The sequence below is a fragment of the Martes martes genome (genome assembly GCF_963455335.1).
Source record: "Martes martes genome assembly, chromosome: 8".
NCBI lineage: Eukaryota > Metazoa > Chordata > Mammalia > Carnivora > Mustelidae > Martes > Martes martes.
Window position 1 is genome coordinate 126816587 of NC_137895.1, and position 22267 is coordinate 126838853.

General features: G+C 47.5%; 1 protein-coding gene across 3 annotated transcripts in view; it reads left to right on the forward strand.

Moving 5' to 3' along the window:
- KIAA1217 overlaps positions 1-22267 on the forward strand; it is a 288781-nt gene that overhangs the window by 214909 nt on the left and 51605 nt on the right. For all 3 annotated transcript variants that reach the window (XM_080810111.1, XM_080810112.1, XM_080810113.1), the window contains exon 6: positions 12522-13354. In XM_080810111.1, coding sequence (XP_080666237.1) covers positions 12522-13354 — 833 coding nt within the window. The remainder of the gene's footprint in view (positions 1-12521; positions 13355-22267) is intronic.

Sequence of the window (22267 nt, forward strand, 5' to 3'; positions counted from 1 at the left end):
CTGTTTGGGTCAGAGGCCTACCTGTTCCCCTAGGGGACTTGGCATCTCCCACTCTTGTCTCCAATCGTGCCTTCCTTCCTGCCTGGACTATCTAACAAAGCAACCTTTTTCTTGCTTATCTCCTGAAATTCTGCTCATATTTTATGGATTCATTTAAGTCTCACCTTTTCAGAAAAGTGTTCCTCTACTCTCCAGCCGGAAGGATCTAACTCTGGAGCAGATTCTGAGAGTGTTTGTGCATTGCACTCATTTAACACTTGCCAGAGTTATTCCTGCTTTGTCTGATTTTGAATATGCATGTACATGCTTTATTATCCCTACTAGAATGTAAGCTCTTTAAAGGTAAGAAGTCTGTCTTAAAGATCCTCATTCCCTCATTGGCCTTAACCCCGGGCTTTTAAACCTAGTAATCATCCCATGGATGCAGAGAATGTGGTAGTTGAGAATCACTCTAGATCAGACTTCTGGTTTATATGTATTGGGAACCTGATGCTAACACCCGAATCGGAAGGCAGGTTCCACGGTGCTGCATGGACCGCGGGAAGACTCCCCAGATGGGGGGGAGGGGGCATTTGGGGCCACTTGCTTGGTCCCAGAGCAGGTACTCTCGTGTTCTTTGCCACAGACTCCCATCAGACCCAAGAAAAACTGATGCGTTTTCAAAGGTCTATTCATTTAATTTATAAACCCAAAACCTTTTCGATTCTTTCCTAACTACTGAGAACTGGGGAGATGGATGGGCCTCTATAATTACACAACAAATGGCAGCGATTTTCAGGCTGACACGAGACAAGTTTCCCAGCTCACACACTTGACATACCTGGGATGCCCATGGAACTTCTTCCGGTTTTGAAAGCCGCTGCTAGGAGGAGAGCACTTGGCTCTTCTGAACCCAGGAAGAATGGGCACACGGGCTGCTTTGATCTGAATCTGCACTGTTGCTTTTTCATGTTTATTTTGAGGAAAAATTGAACTTGGTGGCCTTGTGAATTACTCTCCTTCAGCGTAATCCTCCGGGGCTCTCCCCTCCCGTGCTCCTTGCTGCTTTTGACACATTAGCTAATATTGTTCAGCCGAAGGTCAAAATAACAGCGCAGCTGAACAACATCTCATCAGAGGCGACCTGTAAAATCCCCCTTTAAACTCGCTCCGCTGACATAACCCACCTCGTGTTGCGCGCTCGTTCTAGGACTGGGTCATAGAGCCAGCACGTGTCCCTCTTTGACTGACGTGAAAACAGGCAGGGGGCAATGCCAGCAGAAGGGCCATGATTGTCACCTGGGTCCACAGGGTTGATTTCCAGAAGAGCAGTGAGGAAAGAAATAGGTGCAGAGGGACCCAGAGTAGACCCCAAGAGGGAACACAGGGTGTTGGGACACAAGGACTGCTCAGACCCTGCTGCGGGAGCCCTGGGATGTGGCAGGACAGTGACAGACCGGGAATGAAAGACCATTTGGTTTCCGGCTTGGCACCCACCACCCATTGATGTGTTCACTACCATTTTCTCCACTGAAAAATGCCCACCGTTAAGCTGCGGCTGCAGAGCCGAAAATCCTACCCGAGATTGTCATCACTTCGCTGTTTTCAGTTCAGATGTGATGAGGTATTGTTACATCATCCAACTGCAATTTTTTAAAAAAAACTTCTTACACTGTGGTGACCATCCTAAAGCTATGTAATGTTGTATCAACCTTTTCCACTTAACAACGTAATCGACTGGATCAGTTTCCCTAATGAAAGGTTAGAGGGGCGGAGGATACAGTGACGAAATTGTAGTGCCTCCTGCAAGGGGTGTGGTCCCAGGAATGTCCCAGACATTTTATGCCGTAAGTAATCTGGCATCTGCGACGAATGAAAGTGTGTGTGTGTGTGTTTGTACATGTGCATGTACATATGTACATGTTTACACATATATAACTCGTGGCATAGTGATAGCTACATCTACATAATTAGCCATACAGAATACTTTGGTATATGTCAGTGTAATGTATATAAACATGATACATACTAACGTGCATGTAACTGATTTTTTTAAAGATTTATTTTAGAGAGAGAGAGAGAGTAGAGAGGGGCAGAGGGAGAAGGAGGGAAGCAGACTTTCGGCTGAGTGGGGAGCCCAAGGCGGGGCTCCGTCCTATGACCCTGAGACCGTGACCTGAGCCAAATCAAGAGTCAGTTGCTGAACCGACTGAGCCACCCAGGTGCCCTGACATGTAACTTATTCTGAGGCAAGTAGATAAAACCTAATCGTAATCAAGAGAGCATCTGGCTACTTAAATGCTAAGCCCGCTGAGACGTCTGCTGTTCCTTTCCTTTGCCGTGGAAGTCGGGGTCAGAGAGTGACGAAGATGAGGAACATCTCCCACAGAGTTCAGCGCCCTGTACGCTGAAGGTCAGAGCTCAAGCAGATGAGCCCTCAGTAGTCCCTGCAGGAAGGGCCTTGGCGGGGGGGGGGGGGGGGGGGCAGGAGTCCTCACAGAGCAGCGCACGGTGTCCTGGAGGACACGGGGTTTCACACTTGAACTGTGGAAGAAGCAGTAATAAAGTTTAATAATAATAACATAATAGGGGCGCCTGGGTGGCTCAGTGGGTTAAAGTCTCTGCCTTCAGCTCAGGTCGTGATCCCAGGGTCCGGGGATCGAGCCCCACATCGGGCTCTCTGCTCAGCAGGGAGCCTGCTTCCTCCTCTCTCTGCCTGCCCTCTCTGCCTACTTGTGATCTCTTGTCTGTCAAATAAATAAATAAATAATCTTTAAAAAAAGAAAATAATAACATAATAAAGCCTCACAGTGACGAGGCTGAAGATGGGCATTCTTAGTGCTTCCCTGCCTTGTCACCATATGACATGGGGCAAGTTTCTTTCTTTTTTTAAAGATTTTATTTTTAAGTAATCTCTACCCCCAGTGTGGGGCTCGAACTCATGACCCTAAGATCAGGATTCACCATGTTCCACCGACTGAGCCAGCCAGGCGCCCCTGGGCAACCTTCTTAACGCCTTACACTTCCATTTCCTAACCCATCCAGTGGGGATAGGATCGCCTGATCTGTGTATTTCACGGAGTTCAGTTGGAAGCCCTGTGTGAGCTGCAAACTGCGGGTGATTATCGTGGGTATGTGTGTGCCTCACCATCCAAAATCCTTTATAGAATAAGAAACGTTGCCAATAAACAAAGCGATGTCTTACATATTGCACAGTGCATGTTGACAAGCTAAGTAGGAGTTTAGAGAACAGTCATAAGAGGAAAAATAAAATCGAAGGGACTGAAAAGTTGCATTTGGGTGACAGAAACGACATAACCACTAACAACAAACCTAGAAGCTCCAGAAGGGAGTCCTGGATAAAAGACCAGTGTCCGCACAGGCACTGGCGGGATGTGCAGAGACAGGGCGAGAAGATAGAAGTTACTTGCACTATCTGTTACAAGTGGTAGAAAGAAGATACGCTTTTACAAACTGTAGCTATTTTAGGTACAAAAGGAGGTTGTCCTTGGCCTGGATGATACAGGAGTATCCCAGAACAAGATTGAGTATCAGTGAGAGAAGCACATTTTTCTTTTATCTGTCCTGCAGCTCCGCACAGTTACTGACCGTGGCTTGGAAGTTAAATGATTTATTTAACATTGCTTAAGTCTGTTCCAGGCTCGGATCTTTCATCAACGTTGGGCACAGCATTAAGTCAGTCAGGCCTGTAGACCGGAGAGCTCAGCAGAGTTTCCCCTGTCAAAATATTTGTGGGAATAACGCTCATCTTAAATATAGCCATCAGCTAACCACTGACTGGACCATCTCTTTCCTGAGAATTAAATAATTTTGGCAACAGCCTGTCTGTCTCGTGTCTGGGAGACATTCCATTTATGATCAAATGAAACATTAATAGTTTCACTAAGACCTCACAAATGACCGTCTGTCCAGTTTTAACAGCATAAGCAAGATGAACTTGAGATTTTCCGACATCATAATTACTTCCCTTCACGGTGCCATCTTCGTGCTTATAAGCGCATTCTAGATTTCCTTTTATCCTATGTAATTTTTAAAAAGCCAATAAAGTTATGAATGAGAGAGAGGAAATAGAAATAAATTTCACGGGACCGTTAGCCTTACCAGAGCGTAAACATTATTTCCTGTTGAGGTAATACTGAATATTTACTAGCATGTTCTTTTTTAATACTAACTCAAAAGAAATAAATTATTTCCACTTTGCTTATAGCGCCAGTTAATGAAAGGAAGGAGGAGGATCGATAGTAGAACACTTAATACACCGCTGGGAAGAACAAATTCTCAGAGGCCGTAGCATCCCAGGGTTGGTCACGCTGAGGAGGGTCTGGTGAAGAAAGGACCCAGCGTGCGGGGAATTCGTGGTTGGCCGCACCCAGACTGAGCCAAATTTCCTGGTGAGTTAGGCTGAATGAGCTGTTCTGTGGAGAGCACAGGCCAGACAGGTGAAGCCGAGTCCTGCCCAGCACCAGCATATGGCTTCGCAAATTAGCCTGCCCGGTTCCTCAGTGGGGACTCTAGGACCTCAGGATGGTGACATCCCCCCCTCCACCTCAGCTCCCCCGAAACCCCCAGCCTCTAGCATGACCTGCGTGCTTCTTTCCAGAGGGCATAACTCATCCTGATTCGCGACAGGGTTGGGCCAGCTTTCCAACTCCTGACCGGGAATTACAGCTCTCCTAATGACGAAGCCAGGCATGTTGTCTCCAGACCGTTGCTCCGAAGCATCTAGAAAGTGAAAGGAAATTGCTCTGAACAGGACAGGAAAGGGGAGATGGGAGGGGTAAACCAGACCTTCTCTCACCTTGCCAACCCCCTGACTCGAGTGGTAACCGGGTCAGCAGAAGCCACCTGTCTCTGCTGCGGTAGGTGGGGACTCCTGTGTTGGGTCTGGTGTGTCGCCACGTGGCGAAACGGCGGTGGCCGTCGTGTGCCATAACACAGGGTCTTCGGGGATAGGTTAGGGATGGGATCGTGGCTGAAGCAGACAAGGGATCCCAACCCCGACACCCCCCTTCCTGGAAAGTGTGTGTTTGACTGAAGAAACGAAACCTGCCAGATGCGTGCCAGATGCGTCAGGGGCTGACGGTGTGTGCTTCCCACCCTCTGGTGAAAATAACAAACCCCGGGCTGATTAGATTAAAAATCGACACGAGGGGTTTCACATCCCTTTTCCTTCCCGACCTCTTACTTAGGCGGCATCTGTTGCAACACTTTGTCCAAACATTGTTTCTAATGAGACATCTTAGGAGGGGGACGGTGTCATGCGTTCCGCGGTCCCCCTCCCTTAATAACCACAGAGCATTTGGACGGCAGTAAACAGTTGTTGAAGAAAGCCTGCCACGCTGACGGGATCTGAACCTGGGAGACGTCATGGAATTCTGTGGGTCAGCAAGAACAGTCTCTCCAAGCCTTAAAACGTTTGCAATATGCGCAGGCTTCCCAGAGCGTGGCCGTGGGGTGTGGCCCGAGGCCAGTGGGGCTCCCCGGCCCAGCATCGCCCGTTTCTCGTTTCTCGTCCCTGCCTTCCCACTCGGGTAGCTGCCGCACTCGGCCCCTGAGGGCTCAGAAAGCACAGTGGTGATTCAACAGAGCCTACCTGCGAGCTAAGGAAATGCTTTTCCTCCCTCGCCTTTTGTCAGTAATGCCTTGTTAATTCCTGTCCTTTGCTCAGCACCGCACAAGCCACTTCTTGTCGGGAACACACACCTTCTTGTGCCCGCTGCCCTGCAAGGGAACAGCTGCGTGGACAGCAGTTGCCAAAGGAGAGGGGGGTGATCCCTGGAGACGCCTGGGCCTCTCCTCCTCCGCCCTGTCGAGGGTGGGGCCGAAGGGCTCCGGCTTCCCTTCTCGAATCCCCTCTTGGCGTCGGTTGGTCGGTCCTCCCTACCTTTCCCTCTCCTCTCAGGTACGTTTCTCAGAACGATCACAGTGGTTGCTTTGCGTGGGTGCTGTGTGGGACTGTTGCCTGGCCGGCACCCAGAGTTCAGCTTGGTAGAACCGGGCTGGTTAATTAATACACAGCCTCCTTTATCACCCTTCTGTTTTCTTTCTGCGGGTCTACACCAGGGAGAGAGGCTCCTGTTTTCCTTCGCTCCCCACTCCGCCGACTTCTAAAGCCTGGCAGCGGGATGAGCGTTGGGTGCTGGTCTCCCCAGATTTTCCCAGCAGAACACAATGCGAGAGGGGGCCCAGTGTGGTTGAGGAGCATACCGGGTTTTCCCGCCGGCTTTGTGGTGGCTGGTTGTCTGTCTGTGAGGGATCCTGTTCGCCTGGGTCAAACCTAGTTTGTGGTTATTTCCTTCCCTGTTAACCCATTTACCTGGGCCTCCCAGGGTTTGTTCGTTGGTGTGTGTTTTCCATGTAAGCAATTGTTAAAGGTCTGAGTCACCCGTGAGGTAGCCTGTGGTTGGATGTGAGCTGAGGTTACTCAGTGACTAATTTCCAAAGGGAGGAGAAATTGGCTTATCATGGGGAGGACTCCTTTTCATCCACGCCTGTGACAGGCTCACTCGGAAGACTGGGGAAAGCAAGATGGTCTTGAAGGGTTGTAAACACTCAAGCTGGGAACATTTTAGGATCTGTGGCCTTTGCGATTTCTTCCCTGAAGAGAAAGCTGTCTAAAAGATCCCGATGTGGAACGGAGGATTTAGATGAAGCCAGCAAACAAAGGACTCGCGTAATTGGGAGCTGAGCCAATTTGCTTTTTTCCACGGCGTTAGTAGTACAGGTGATTTCCTTAAGACAAAGTAAGTGGCTTTAATTCTCTGAGGATGAAGGAGTCTCCTGAGAATCCTTTTCAGTTTTGTGTGGTTCCTTCATTGTGTGGTCTGCCTGAGTGGTATGTTTACAAATTCTAGACTTGGAAGGGTGGGGTTTGAAATATAATAAACTGTGCATAATACTCCCTTTCCGCAAAGAATATGTATATTTTAAGTAGCCCGCGAAGAGACGTGATTACATGAGACAGTTTCCCAAAATGATGTGAAATAAACATTTTGCATGCTAGGTTTTCTTTTTTCTTTCCGAAAATAATTATAAGGTTTTTGCCCCTTCTTACCTTACATTCAAGAAACTTATAAATGAGCTTATAAACTCATAAATGAGCTTAAAACTTATAAATGAGCAATGTTTGATTTAACTCGCTGAGTTTTAGAGAAATGAAATATAGGTATATGATAGGATTCCTAACTCAAATTTCAGAAAATTAATTTGAAACTGCCCCAAATTTCGTCTGGCCTCTAGAAAGTAGGGGCGAGACAGCTTACTGAGGTCTGCGCGGTGGGCAGGGACAGCGGCTCCCAGCCAGGACCACGGTGCTGAGCTCTGTAAATGCCGCTGTTTACAAAAACTGGAAGTGTTCAACCAAGAGAAGGCAGGGGTTTGAGTGGTCATGGTGGGAGGGAGAGACCATGCCCACCAAAGGAGGTGAATGAGGGACAACAGTCTGATTCATACATTGCCGTTGTATCTAGAGTAGATCAATGAGCAATTTCCTTGTCTGGACCTGAGGTTCAGACAAACAGATCTGTTTTGGATTCTGGTAAGGTGTTAAAAGAACCTTTATTCTTGGGTTTAGGTTCTGTTTTTCTTGCTAAAAAATGAAATTCTTCAAGGCTCACATAAAGACATGAGTGTTGAAACCTTCTGGGACAAAAGTGTCAGTGACATAATGTATCCAGATATTTTGAGAGAGATGATGGAGACGATTAGTGACGTCAGAGAGACTAGTGGGAGAGGGGAGGCAGATATATTAAGGTGGGTAAGAACCGTGTGTGATGTGTGTGTGTGTGTGTGTGTGTTGCTAATTTATTTTACCTTTAAAGTTTGATGTAATTTCCTCCTGAGAGCTCTGACTTTGAGGATTCGTGCAGGAAGAACTCAATATGCATTTAATGCCACTTCTATACTCACTGGCCCAAAAAAGACCAGTTAGACAACAAAACAGAACAAAACTGTGTGGGTGCCTGATTCCAGGAAGATATCTCCATGGGGAAGAACACTAGCATAGAAGGCTGGAACTTTTTGAAACTATGTATCATAGAATCTTAATCATCATGCTGATTGTCAACCAGACAGCGAAGTGTATAAAGTCCACTTTTTATTGGAATAGCAAGTGGCCTCCTTGGGAGATCACAGTGCATCCTTGAAAAAGATTCTCTTTTCATCTTCCCATCCCTTCCGCCTCGTTTTAAGAGTGACCGTCTTTGGTTGTCCCATCTCCTTTAGCGTATGAACCGAGGTTTTCAGATTTGAAAGGTTCGCTCTCACTGTCGGTTGAAAACATTTTCCCACTGTATAATGGAAACACGGGGTTGTTCTCCTCCTGGGCGCTCTGTAGAGCTGAGGATGAAATTATCATGGGTTCTTTTTAAGACTTAGTCCTGGAAAGTCAGTCATGGTTTGGCAAAGCAAGGTAAGGCTTCCAACCTCCAACGCGCCCAGACTGATGGGGCTCGCCCTGTTCTGTCATAGCTGAATGCTTGCATCTGCCTCCATTGTGGGTGACTCAGGTGGACAGTGATTCTTTCAGTGATCCTGTTGGGTGATGGCAAGATTAATTTGAAATGGACCAGGCCAAGGCTGATAAGAGCATTATCCTCAGATACATGATGCTAATAATGTATGGCTAGGATCCATCCTTGTTGGCTGAAGTCCCGTTCTGGTTGGTTGGTACCCATGTAATACTAGCTCCTGGATGGTAAATACCTTGATTGTCGCCCACATTCCCCTATGAGTGCACAGTGCATCAGAATTATTGTTAATTCTTACATTTCTTTCTGAATCCATCTACACACGACATTGAGAAAGTCCAGTGAGATTTTTCTTTAAAGATTTTATTTATTTATTTGACAAAGAGAGAGGGATCACAAGTAGGCAGAGAGGCAGGCAGAGAGAGAGGGAGAAGCAGGCTCCCCGCCGAGCAGAGAGTCTGATGTGGGGCTCGATCCCAGGACCCTGAGATCATGACCTGAGCCAAATGCAGAGGCTTAACCCACTGAGCCACCCAGGTGCCCCCAATGAGATTTTTTTGTATTTTATTTTACAAGTTCTATAATGTACCTCCTAACCGTTTCTTTTCACATCACCAAACCTTTTTTGTTTTAAAATATCCATGCAGGCATCTCTGTTGTTTTAAAAGAAATTTACTCAACTTTTCACTAATTAAAATCAATTTTACATTTCCTTTCATTCATATTCTTTATCCTTCTAGACAGTTCTGTACCACTTAGATTCTTAATAGGTCTTCCTACTCTTTTGCCAGAAAAAGGGGGGGCATTCACTGTGTATTTATTGGGCTCAGTAGATTCTGATGTAATCTGAAGCCAGAATAAAGAGGACTAATAGTTTGGATTATTGTTTATCCTAAGTGGATTGTAGACATTTGAAATCCTTTTTTTTAAATTGATACCAATAATGACAATAGTACCTACCATTTGTTGCGCTTGATTTGCCTTGAGCACTGTGTTATGCTTTCTACACATGTATGAATCTGTATGAATTGATCTTTACCTCTGTTTGGATTGAATCTTGCATTGCATGGTCTGATGATGTGGAGAATTTGGCCAGATATGTGCTGCTGCCTAAGCCAGTCCCTCTTGTATTTTGTGCTCTCTGAAGCCCTGCTTTGTTATCAGTTTTTTTTTCACTGAGCCTTGCCTTGTGGAAGATAGGAATAGAGGATGTGTGTAGAGGTCTGTGCAGATCTCATATGGTTGCTTGGCCCTTATGGAAGGAGAATCAGGTGTACCATCACACACTGACCTTGGGAATGACCACCCGGTCTAGGGCTTGAGCACCTGAGTCATGAGAGGTCCATGTGGGCTAGAGCGTTAGGGCTGGGCCATGTGGAACAGACTTGGAGCCCGACCTTGACCCTCAGCATTGGTTTGGATCCACAAGGACAGGAAATAGGGAGAGAGTCCCAAGGGACACAGCCTCAGGATGTCCCAAGTTTGATTTAGAGAGGGAAACAAACGAGCTTGTTGTGGGAATGGGTGTGCTGGGGATGTGGGGCTAGTGGAAATAAAACTGTCACTGCTCATGAGGAGCCTGCGTACGCTGGGGTCCCCGGAAACACTTGGCCTCCCAAGGGGACTCAGGAGCCCATTCAGTGGAGCTCAGATAACACACCCTGAAAGGGTTCCTTTTGGTTGCTAGGTATTTGCATCTTGCTTGCATTTTTTCTAATTGGTCATTTCCATGATGAAATCCACCATAATTTGTAAAATTCCCAGGTTAGGGATTCTGCACTGCTGGGGATTCTTCCAGAGACAAGATAAGGAAGCTGCGCGATTTCCGAGGCTTCTTCCCCTACCTGCTTCTCTAAGAGATGTCCACAGGAATGCACCTTCTCAAGGGCGGGAACTTGGGGTTAGAACTGTATCCTAGAACAATGTCTGGTTCTTAGCAAGTGCTTGGTAAATATTGCTTAGTAAATGAATGCATTTATAAAGTAAGGATTTGGTATGTATTCAGAACCTTGGGCTCTGTTTCATTTTCAGCCTTCTGTTGCCTCTGCTTTTTCTTTTCTCATTCCCCATCACTCACACCGTGGGTCTCTTGACTGCTCGTTTTGGTGTTTGTCCATTCGAGCCCACCTCCTCTCTCTCCTCATGCCCCTACCTCACCCACCCCCAGCCATTCATGCTCTCCCTGTCTGTCACATCTCCCAAAAGTCTGGATGGGAATGCGGGCTCCTCTGATAGCACAAGCAGAACTTGAAGAGTGGGCTGTCCATCCTTTATTCTGTAGCCATTTGGAATCTCAGCGAGTTAGTTATTACCCTCTTGGGCTTTGACCAAAACAAAAAGTATCAAATATTCTTATTTTGAATTCATCTGTATTTCTTTATTCTGCCCCGTTGCTACACACAATAGCGTAACTGCAAATTAGTTTCCACTTCCCCCGTTAACTTGATTCTTTTTTTCACTGCGATATAATTGACATGTAACATTATATTCGTTTCCGATGTACAACGTAACAATTTAATATGTGTATATATCGTACGTGATCACTGCGGTAAGTCCAGTTAACATCCATCACCATATATCGTTACACATTTTTTTCCTTGTGATGAGAGCCTTTAAAATCTACTCCCCTAGCAACTTCCAGGTACACAATACAGTATTATTAATTATGGTCACCGTGCTGTACATTACATCCCCATGACATTTTATTTTACAACTGCAAGTTTATATACCTTTTGAGCCTCTCCACCCACTTCACCCAACCCCAGTATCATGTCTCCGGCAACCACCAATCTGTTCTCTGTGTCCATGACTCTTGAGTCATTGACTTTTTAGTCATTGTTTCTTCCAGAGGCTAGCTAATGGAAGACCCAGTGGGAGTCTTCAGTCTCTTGAACTGGATGGTGATGGCACAGCCCAGAAGTCACTGCTGCCTGGGCACAAAGTAGCCGACTTACGATGGACGACTCCTATCAGACTCCTTATGACATCGCAGCCCCAGAGAGGCTCCCTGGGGCTTCCCCTCTCTCCGCCATGTTGAGATTCTCTCCCCGTTCTTCTCCCTTGTGCTCTCCACTATGAGTTTTGCCTCCGATTGCATTCTCATCTCCCAGATCATTATTGTCTTCCAACGTCTCAGAGCTGGTTTCTCCTAGGCTCGAGCAAACAGTTGGTTGAATGAATGCTTACCTCCAAGTTTTCCCTGTGCATCTTCTGACCCTCCCTGGCCATGTCCCTAGATTGTATCTGCTTGGAAGGATGGGAAAGATGCTCACTATTTTCCAGGGTTAATACCAGAAAATGTGCCTGGGAGAAATTTTAGAAAATGCAATTTTAGCATTTTTTACACATTAGACCCACATTTATTCAGTGTCTCAGAGACGCTATGATCTGAAAAAATGTAAACCCCTGCACTGTTTTTCCCCCCAAACCTCACAATGTTGAGCTCTCTAATGGGTGTTTCTCGTGGTTGCTGTAGCAAGCGCCCACAAACATAGGGGCTTAAAACATCACAAATTCATTATCTTATAGTTGTAGACATCAGAGGTCCAAAATGGGTTTTACAGGCCAGTCTCAAGGTGTTGACAGTGACCATACTCTCTGTAAGCCCTCAGGGAGAATCCATTTCCTTGCCTTTTCCAGCTTTTAAAAGCTCCCTGCCTCCCTGGGCTCCTGGGCCCTTCCTCCATCCTCACAGTCAGCAGAACATTTTCCATTTCTCTCTCTCTCTGACCCTGCTGCTGTCCTCACACCCCCTTCCCTGACTCTGACCCCTTCCTCCTTCTTTCACGTGTAGTGTCGTAGCATTGGGCCAGCTGGATATTGGCCCCAAATACTGGATATACTAGCTCAGTATTCTTACAGAGGAACACATGTAGGGTCCCCGTGGCCGTGGAAGGTGACGTACTTAGGGGTTCCAGAGATCAGAGTGTGGACATGCTGCCGAAGGAGGGGCCGTTCAGCCTGCTGCCACGGCAGAGCCACACCGTCACCCTGAGACAGCTCTAAAAACACACGTATCAAAGGAGATTTTCTAACTTCTCGCTTTATTTTCAGATGCAGAGAGAAATTGTGTATGCACGAGGAGATGGCCCTGGTGCCCCTCGACCGGGATCCACAGCCCATCCACCCCACGCCATCCCAAACTCCCCACCATCCACTCCTGTGCCCCATTCCATGCCTCCTTCCCCATCCAGAATTCCTTACGGGGGCACCCGCCCCATGGTTGTTCCTGGCAACGCCACCATCCCCAGGGACAGACTCTCCAGCCTGCCGGTCTCCAGATCCATCTCGCCCAGCCCGAGCGCCATCCTGGAAAGAAGAGATGTGAAGCCCGATGAAGACATGAGTGGCAAGAACATCGCGATGTACCGAAACGAGGGCTTCTATACCGATCCCTACCTTTATCACGAGGGGCGGATGAGCATAGCCTCTTCCCATGGCGGGCACCCGCTAGACGTCCCCGATCACATCATCGCGTATCACCGCACAGCGATCCGCTCGGCCAGTGCTTACTGCAACCCTTCTCTGCAAGCAGAAATGCACATGGAGCAGTCGCTGTACAGACAGAAATCTCGGAAATACCCAGATAGCCACTTGCCGACTCTGGGCTCCAAAACACCCCCTGCCTCTCCTCACCGAGTCAGCGACCTGAGAATGATAGACATGCACGCTCACCATAACGCCCACGGGCCCCCTCACACCTTGCAGCCAGAGCGGGCCTCCCCGAGCCGCCAGACTTTCAAGAAGGAGCCGGGCACCTTGGTGTATATTGAAAAGCCACGGACCACTCCAGGATTAGCCAGCATTGTGGACTTCGGCCCTCCTCTCCTGGAGAAGCAGGTGTTTGCCTACAGCACTGCTACCATCCCCAAAGATAGAGAGACCAGGTAAGGTGGTGAGGGCGGCCCAGGGTGGTCTGTGCCGATGAGTGGTTGAGGGCTGCCCTGCAGGGTCAAACCAAGGGGACAGAGGTCGGCTGAGCCCCAGCCCCCCCGGGCAGCTGGGAGAAGCCACAGAGTACGATCAAAGGCCGCCCGGGTCTGCAGAGTTTCCGCATAGATGGGGGTCAGGTGACGCCGGCCGATAGCTGTGACAAATGGGTCAGTCCGTGGGAGCGTGCGGAGTGTGGGTCTAACAGCAGCATCGTTAGTGTAAATCCAGACGAAAGGAAAGAAAATGGTGATCAGCAGAAACCATTTGGACAAATGGATCAGGAGCTCATGGTAATTGATCTGCCCGTGAAAAGAAGGAGCGAGTGGTTCAAGTTTTAACTGTCTGAAATGGCAATTTGTGTTTTTCCTGTGGAGTGCAGTTCTGCTTTCTCATCTGGCCTTGGGAAGTGGAAAGAATGTGTCACTGTCTGTCATCTAGGGTGATAAAGCACGAATTTGCATGCGAATAGGATGGTTTAGATTTAATACTCAGGAGTGGTAACTGAGATCAGCAAAAATTTTTTAGAGAATGAGACACTCTTGAGTATTTCACTTTCTTTTCTCATCCATTCTTTTTTTGTGTAACTTACCAGCCCAGTCCATTTTAAAGACCCTCCAAATCTCGTATCATAATAGGAAAGCTAATTTTGATAGAGGGAATTTATCTAGCCTAAATCGATTGAAAGAAGCCAACATAAGAAAAATTTAGTCAGAGAAATTGAGTCTGAAAGAGGTTAAGCGTTTTAATCTGTTGTCATCTATGAATTCAAAAGGGGCGTGAGAAATAAGATCTGGATATTCAGGGAATCAGCAGTTTATTAAAACCACTCTTCTCTGTTTCTCGCCAAAAAGATAGTATCACCTACATATTATCAGCATCCCGATTTTTTTTAAAGATTCATTTATTTACTTTAGAGAGAGAGAGCAAGCACATGGGGGGAGGGGCAGAGGGTGAGAGAAAGAATCCTAAAGCAGGCTCCCCACTGAGTGTGGAGCCCAACGCTGGGCTGGATCCCATGGCCCGAGCCAAAAGCAAGAGTCGGCAACCCAACCGGCTTCTCCATCCAGGCGCCCCTCATCATCCCAGTTTACAGATGCAGAAACCGAGGCTCAGAGAGGTTAAGTCCTTCCTCAAGGTCACAGTACGTGGCATAGAACGTCTGTATCTGTTAAAGAATCCTGACCTTTTACCACTGTGAAATAGTCTGCCAGATGAGTGGGACCTGTGAGCCACACCTGCACCCAGCAGAGAAGTCAGTGTAGGGGTGAATTCTGAACATTTCTACCAGAATTCTTAAGAAATTGTTTCAGGTCTGGATGCTACGCAACTGATCCTGAAGGATATCTACAGTCATAAACGTGGTAGCATTTGCATAATTATGCTGCTAAATATATACCGGCCATTTAAAATATAACTGCCCTAGCTAGTATATTAGCACAAGTATGCAGCGATGGGGGAAGAAAGAGCATCTTTGATAGGCATTTATTTCTGAAAAATGAATGCAAGTACTACGTCAAAGAAAAATTTTTCAAAACAGGAGCGCCAGAAACAACTACCGAAGCACGAAATCAAGCCCATTGTTTGCACCGAAAGCCGACTCTTATCTTAGATTTAATCTGTTTATTTTAAGAGTTCAGCCCCTACAAGTCTACCTTCTTGGCTGTGGAATTGTATCAAGCGCCAAACCCGTGTCTGTCGCCCTTTCGGAATATTAAACAGCAAATACATCTTGAGAGCACTTCTTCTCCAAAACTCTCAAGTGACATTTTACATCTAAGATGTGAAGCTACAAAACACAGGAGGGGGACTGAGAAATCCGTAGCACTCCTTTCTTTTGGACCCTGCTGGGTTCAGGTGCCGTTCCAAGGAAATAGCCCGGATAACTGCAGGATGTTTGAAATCAGAGAGAAAAATTCTTTCTTTCTCATCTGTACTTAGGAAACCTCCCGCGGTACCTTTTTTTCCTTTCCTTTTTTTTTTTTTTTTTGAACATGATTTTATAACTGCTCTGTTGACTTGAAAATGAAGAGTTAAGGATGAAGTCATTTCATCTTGGTCCTTGTATGTAGTCGTGTGTCTTGATCGAATGCATTTGGCTTCTCTTGTCTTACAAAGACACTTCCGGAAAGCATCTAGTGATGACAAATTTTATATAGAAGATCTGGGGGGAGAGTCATGTGTATAGTAGAACACAGAGGACAGTAGGGCTCTCCTCCCAAGATGGCCATGGATTTGGAGGGTAGAGGAGCAGGATACAGCCACTTTGACTTTTTTTAAGACAGCAATTTTCCTATCTGAGCTTCTAGAAAGAAAAACGATCTCAAGTGAGAAGGTGGCTCTATCCAGATGAGTTCCCTTCAGCCGGGAGGCCAAGAAGAGAATGGTCCACATGGCTGTGAGGGAGTGCTGGGGGTGGGGGGGTGGACAGTGTGTGACAGATGACTCAGTGTGTGAGGCTCTGTCTTCCCTAGGTTATAAAATTCCTTCATTAAATAGCATCGTTATTTCTATTCATGGCACATAAAGCAGCCCTCAAGAATTGTAAAAATCTAGGACATTTATGTTTTGCTACTTTCTATTTATAGTTTGGATCCTATAATGTAAAATATCTTTATTGAAATTCAAGAGTGCTCATCGCAAAGTGACTAAGAGCTCCCTTTCCAAATGTATAACAGATTCCTTCTAATGTAGTGTTGTTCAAGACATGGTAAACTTGAACCGAGATCATATTTTTACATCATTCCACACCTACGATAGCTAAATTCCACACGAGTTGAGAGTCCACTGGGGAGCAAATTCTCGCCTTGCCTCGGTGCCTCTGTCTGGAGAAAGAAAAGCCATGTGAGATGGCATCGTGATCTCTAAGAATTCCCCAGTTGAGAGAAGCAGAGGTCCCTACCCCGGGGCCCTTAGAAGAGAAAAGAAACTTCTGTGTAGAAGAGGAACAGTGTACTCTAACTGGTGTCCGTTGTTCATCACTTCAGGTCACTTTCTTACTGGAGGAGGATTACGTGTTATCCTGTTGGTAGCTTCAAGGGGTGGGATGCCTCCTTGGTTGAACAGTGGATTGAGCGGAAGTCTGAATTCAGTTCATGTCATTGAAAAATGTTCACAGTGACTGGCAGACCTATGAAGATTTTCAAACTATGCTTTATCCTAAAATTGAGGATTATTTTTTTTTCCTTTTTCCAAGTGCGTATTCAAAAGTGAGCCGTATCAGAAGCCTTCTAAGTGGTTAAACTTCGGATCTTTCTAGAACGAGGTGTCTTACCTTTGGCACTTGTTGATATTTTGGGCCGGATGTTTTGTTGTTGACGGGGCGGAGGGGCTCTCCCATGCCCTGAAGGATGTCTGGTGGTGTCTCTGGCTTCTTCCCTGCTAGATGCCAGAAGCAAACTACCCCAGCCCCGCCCCTCGTAGGGACAGTCAAAATGTCTGCAGACATTGTCAGATGCACTTCCTGCGGGGTGGGGGGGTTGGGGGGGCGCGTTGAGGGGTAAGGGTTGGGGTCAGATGCAAAATGCCCCTGTCTGAGAAGCGCCGTTCTCAAGGAAATTTGGACTTTTTCTGCTTAATGAAGTAGAGACATGAAAAAGTACCCCACACTCAGATAATGTAAATTGTAACATTCATAAAACATGGATCTTGACAGTCGTTACCCCAATTCAGCCCTTCACCTCTTGGTGAAGCAGCTTCACTACCGTGAGAACCTGCTCTTATGACCTATGATTCAGTCCATCCGTGATCAACCATTCACGGAGGGGCAGCAGTGAGCCGTGTTCATGAACGTGAACTCCAAAGTCAGACTGCCCGGGTTCACATCCCGGTTCTGACACTTGGTAGCAGTGGAGACCTTTGACAGGTTACTGAACCTCTGCCTCAGTTTGCTTATCTGTAAAATAGGTATAATAATAACACCTACCTCATGGGCTGGAACAACTCGTTACAATTAAGAGTGTGTGTTCCACATGGCAAGGAGGTGTGTGTTCCTGCTTCGAGCAAAGCACCCTACTACATGCTGCTCACCAGAGATCAGTGTGGAGAGATGGCTAAGACCGGGACTGTGCCTAAAGAAGCAAGGAGACGAATTGTCAAGTGTACCCCCAGGAAGAACATAAAGCAGGTGGCAGGTGTGGAGAGAATAAAACTAAGTGTGAACAGAGAAGGGAATTAGCTGGGCTTAAAGATCCAAGGTAGAATGTTTAGAATATCAAAGTCACTTTAAAATCCATTTCAGGAGAGCAGTCAGAGTTCTATCTCTTCTGGGGTCCGGAAGCAGAAAGACAAGCCAGGATTAGGACATCCTTTTAAATGCGCCGGAGCTATGTGAGTGATGACAGAGATGCCTGACCAGGAAACACTGACATTATTAGGTCATCGGTTTTGCTGCCTAACCAGTGCCTGACTGATTCGGCTCTTGTCTGAACTGCTTTCCCACGTAGCTCTAATTATGGATCAATAAATGTTTATTGAGCCGCTCTTAAGTGCTGAGCTGTGGACTGTATCCTTTACAGCGTAGAGAGAAACCTCGATGTGGTCCCCACGCACAAGGGATATAAACTAGGAAGACAGTCATAAAACATGAAAAGCATGATACAAGCGATGCCGCGGTTAAGGACCGGAACTTCTGAGCTGAAAATGCAGGCTAAAAACTGTTTCGTAGGAACCGCCACAACAGTAGGATTTCACTCATGGGTAATGCCCAGGGGTGCTCTCCTTGTCACCTGCAGGTGACACCGTCTCCTAGCAAAGCAGAAGGGAGGACACCATTCCAGGTCAGTGAGGGGGTGATGTGTCTCTCCCCAGGGCTGGAGTTCCAGGGGGAAGATCTTTTCTCCACATCTCCACGTCCAGCTGGAAAGTCAGGACACGTTTCACTTGAAGACAATGAGGAACAATGATTGCACTAATAATACCCTGTAGGTTGAAGAGGCTTCCGTGGACCAGCTGGAAATCCAGCCACCATCTATTCCAAGTTCTAAACAATGAAAGTACAAGTAAACTTTTCAATTACAAGGCTGTCATAATCTGGGGACTGCTTGTACATAATTAATTCAAAAGAAGTGATACAGACAGTAATTGCTATGAATTCAGAAAAAAAAGAGCCCTTTCCCGAACTTGCGCTGGTCTGGGAGCTTCGTGAGAATGTCGGGATGGACTGCGATTCAAGGGATATACACAATGAAATGAAGAGATGTCATTTGGAAAGACAGACTGATCTCTATCCCAAATTTGCTATATTTCTGCTTTATGGTTCTAGACAAATGACACCTGCATATGCTGTTCTGCTGGTCTTGGAAGCCAAATCGGTGTCAGTCAATCGAATTAGTACTTCCTGCACAGGAATATAATGTCATGGTTAAGTAATATTTGCTTGTCGTTCCTTAGGCTGCCGGATTCAGGCAAGAGCTGACTGGTAAACATGATACTTAACCAACGGACACATTCGTGAAGGCACCTCTGCTCTTCCAAGGGATATTCTAGCCGAAATACCAGTGGAATGAATGCTATGAAGTCTGTGTTACCTTAAGCAAACCAGTTTCTCAAAAGGGAAAGCCATCATCTGTCACTAATTAGATGACATTAAAGTGCACCCTGTTTCTCCTTTGAATAGTCACGAGGTGCTGTCAGTCCAGTGGCTTAGACCCGAAACCAGAAACAAAGCCAGAGTGACCTAAATGCTGTGCGATTCGGATAATCCCCTTCCCTTGCCTTCTTCAAAGAGAAGAGGAATACACGTTTAGGGATGGGTTCTATGGCGAGAGCCGCTCAGTGTGGAGTCAGTGTGGTTCCCGTCTGGCCCGAAGATGGGGTACCTCCGAGTCACCCGATGGCCCGGGAACTGGGTAATCCTGGGTCCTCGTGATGTCCAGGCCATATTTGAGCCTCTCTCGTGATTGGTGGCCCATCTGTCTGGAGGAGATTGCGGAGATTTTATGCTTGGCTTTTCTTGAGTTTTTGGAGTTTTATTTTTCATGAGTAAAGTGTCAAAAATTTCGCCAGGTCTAAGCATCAATTCAAACGTTCAAAAATGGCGGGTCTACAGAAGTCAGTATTGGCCACCACACTCGTGTAGGGCCAGCTGGTGTGAGTAGTAAACACCTCCTGTCCCTCCCCGACCATCCTCAGAGATGACCGGGGTCTGAGAGGCCACTCTGCTCATGGCTGGCTTTACAGGATATTCAGACAAGAGATTTCCCACAGAGCCGGGCGTCTGGAGCTCTTCCAGCCAAATGATGTCGTTACTGTCAAACTGTTTTGATATTTTTTTTGTCTTTGTAATAAAAACGGTGTGTCCCTCACTCCTCCAGTAAACACAGACATCTAAGAAGGACGAAATGCAAAAAGACACGAGGGAGGCCAGATCTAAGAAACGCCTCCCTTCTTTCTCCTGAGTCTGTCCAGTTCACCTTAAGGTTTTCCACATCAAAAGCAGGCGGGAGCGGAGAGCGCATTTCCACAGCTCCCATAGGACCCCTCAAGAGATCCTTCTCTCCGTCACCCCTGACACCATCTCTTGTTGGAAGGTCAGTGGCAGGCCCCTGGTCAGGTAGCTGGAACACGAACGAACAGCTCTTCGTACCGGTTTGTACCTGTGCAAAATCCGCGATGTCATTTCCAGAAGCATGAAGATGAAACATTACCCTCGGGGAGGAGAAAGAAAATGCAAAGTAGGTGATTTCACAAGCCAGGGTGTAGGCTCATCCTGGGGAGCGAAGGTTCTCACCTCCCGGGAAACGAAGCGCCTCACCCCAGATGGTGAGTCACTGTCCTTGGGAGGGCCCCTGCCTGGCTAAGCCTCCGTGCCCTTCGCTGTAACAGGGGGATGGTAGTAGGACCTCTCGATGGTTCTGCACAGCTTGAATGACATGGGCATACACTGGGAAGTGACCTGGAAGGTTCAATCAGAGCAGTCCATGGCTCTGTTCTGTAGGGCCGCTGGATCTGGCCCTTTGGATCTGAGAGACTGTGTCCTCATGCCTGATGTGGACTGTATTCCGGTTCCAGCCAGTACTGTCTGCCCGGAAAGCAAGTTGTGAATCAGGTTAAAGGCTACCTGGAGAACTCCCCAGCGGGTTTGCTGTGCTGGGCAGAATGCTCTTGGGTGTTTGTGCTCCTGGGAGCCGGGAGCTGGGTGTGGCTGAGCTTAGCGTGACCTGCTGGGCCTGCCACGCCCCCCCCTTTTTTTTTGGCTTGTCAAGATCACTAAACCAGAAGGGAAGGAAAACTGTGGGGCCTAACTAAGTTCCTTCCAACCAGAAAATGCTGTAATTCTAGAATCCTAAGTCTGGCTGCATTTCAGACATGGTATGCTCTTAGAGTGTTGGGCGTAAGAAAATTGGCACCTCAGTTTCACAAGGGGTGCCAGGCTTTGAAGGCCCCATCTCCTCTGTGTGCCGAAAGTTCATTCAGCTTTTTACGTAACGGGTCACGAGCTCCTGGTTCCCTGGCTTCCTGTGTTTGAATGTGTTGGGCCTTGCCTACCTCCGGGACTTTGCACTTGCTCTCCCTCTGCCACGTGCCTCCTTCTGCCCGTGCCTGGTTATTGGCTCCTCACCCACGTCAGGCATTTACTCAACACCGTCAGCTCAGTGAGACCTTTATTGGCCATCTACACACACACACACACACACACACACACACACACACGCACACACAATAGTATAATTAAAATACCTGTTTCTACATAAGAGTATACACGTATGTTTGTATGCTTATTACATATATGTTTTTCTCTCCTTCCTTAGTTTGTTGTAGCCACCCCTCCTAAGCTCCATGAGAGCAAGCCCTTTGCTTGATTCGTCACTGCATCCGCAGCTCCTAGGTCTGTGCCTGGCACACAGTCGATGTCGGAACAAGGTTTGTTGGATGGATGAAGTCCAGGGGAGGAAAGGAAGCCTCGTGCATCCCTCGTGTCCCACAGGCGAAAATGTATTTGCCTGTGCACTTTCTCCCTCGCCCTCATCCCCGCGCCTCTGTGGGAGGACAGCCCAGGGGACAGGGAAGGCTGTTGTTATCCTAGTTGGACGGTTGAGGAAGTGGAGACTCGGCAATGTTCGTGATGTGACATGGGAGTGCAGCTTTGTCCTCCCCGTGGGCGGCTGCGGGTCAGCTCGGGCTCCGTGTGTCCAGAGAGGCTGTCCCAGTGTGCATCTCAGGCGTGACCGCTTCCTTCATCCCGTACTTGGGTCAGAGGCCTTGGCGTCCTCTTGATTGGTCTCTCTCCCACTCCCCATTTGGACAACCAGAGAAGGCTGTCCCTTACTCCAGCCCTCGTCCTCGAGCTCCCTGCTACCACACTGGTGGTGCCAGCTGCCACCCGTCTGCGACGGGGGCCTCCGACCTGGTGTCCCTACCTTGTCCCCACCCCTCTCTGGAGCCAGAGAACAAATCTAGACTAATGCCTGCTCCAGAATTGTTGCTTCCATTGAATGTTCTTAGTCTAATTCCACTGCCCTTGCCCCAGGACTCCCTTTAGTGCGCTGTTCTCCTCTCTTTTCCTTCTGCTAAATCCCATTCTTTTTGGCTTCATTCACGTGTCTCCTAATTGGAGGAGTTGCTCTTCCCCAGCTGACTGTCTGTGTCCGTCCTCCAGGGGCACCTGACCGCTAGGAGCACACGGACCTAGATCCCAGCCAGCTATGCTCACCCCTGCCCCACCCCAGCTGGGTCATCCGAAGCCTGGGGTCAGCAAGAAAGACCAGTAGCGTTTTCCCCCAGCGCCTGTCACAGGGCTCACACTCAGTAGCAATCACTGAAGTTGTTGGCAATCAAATGTCACTTGAGTCCTTTCGGGTAAATGGCACCAGTTACAAGCTAATACACGAAAAACTATTTATTCCAAGGAACACAGCATTCTCTTCACA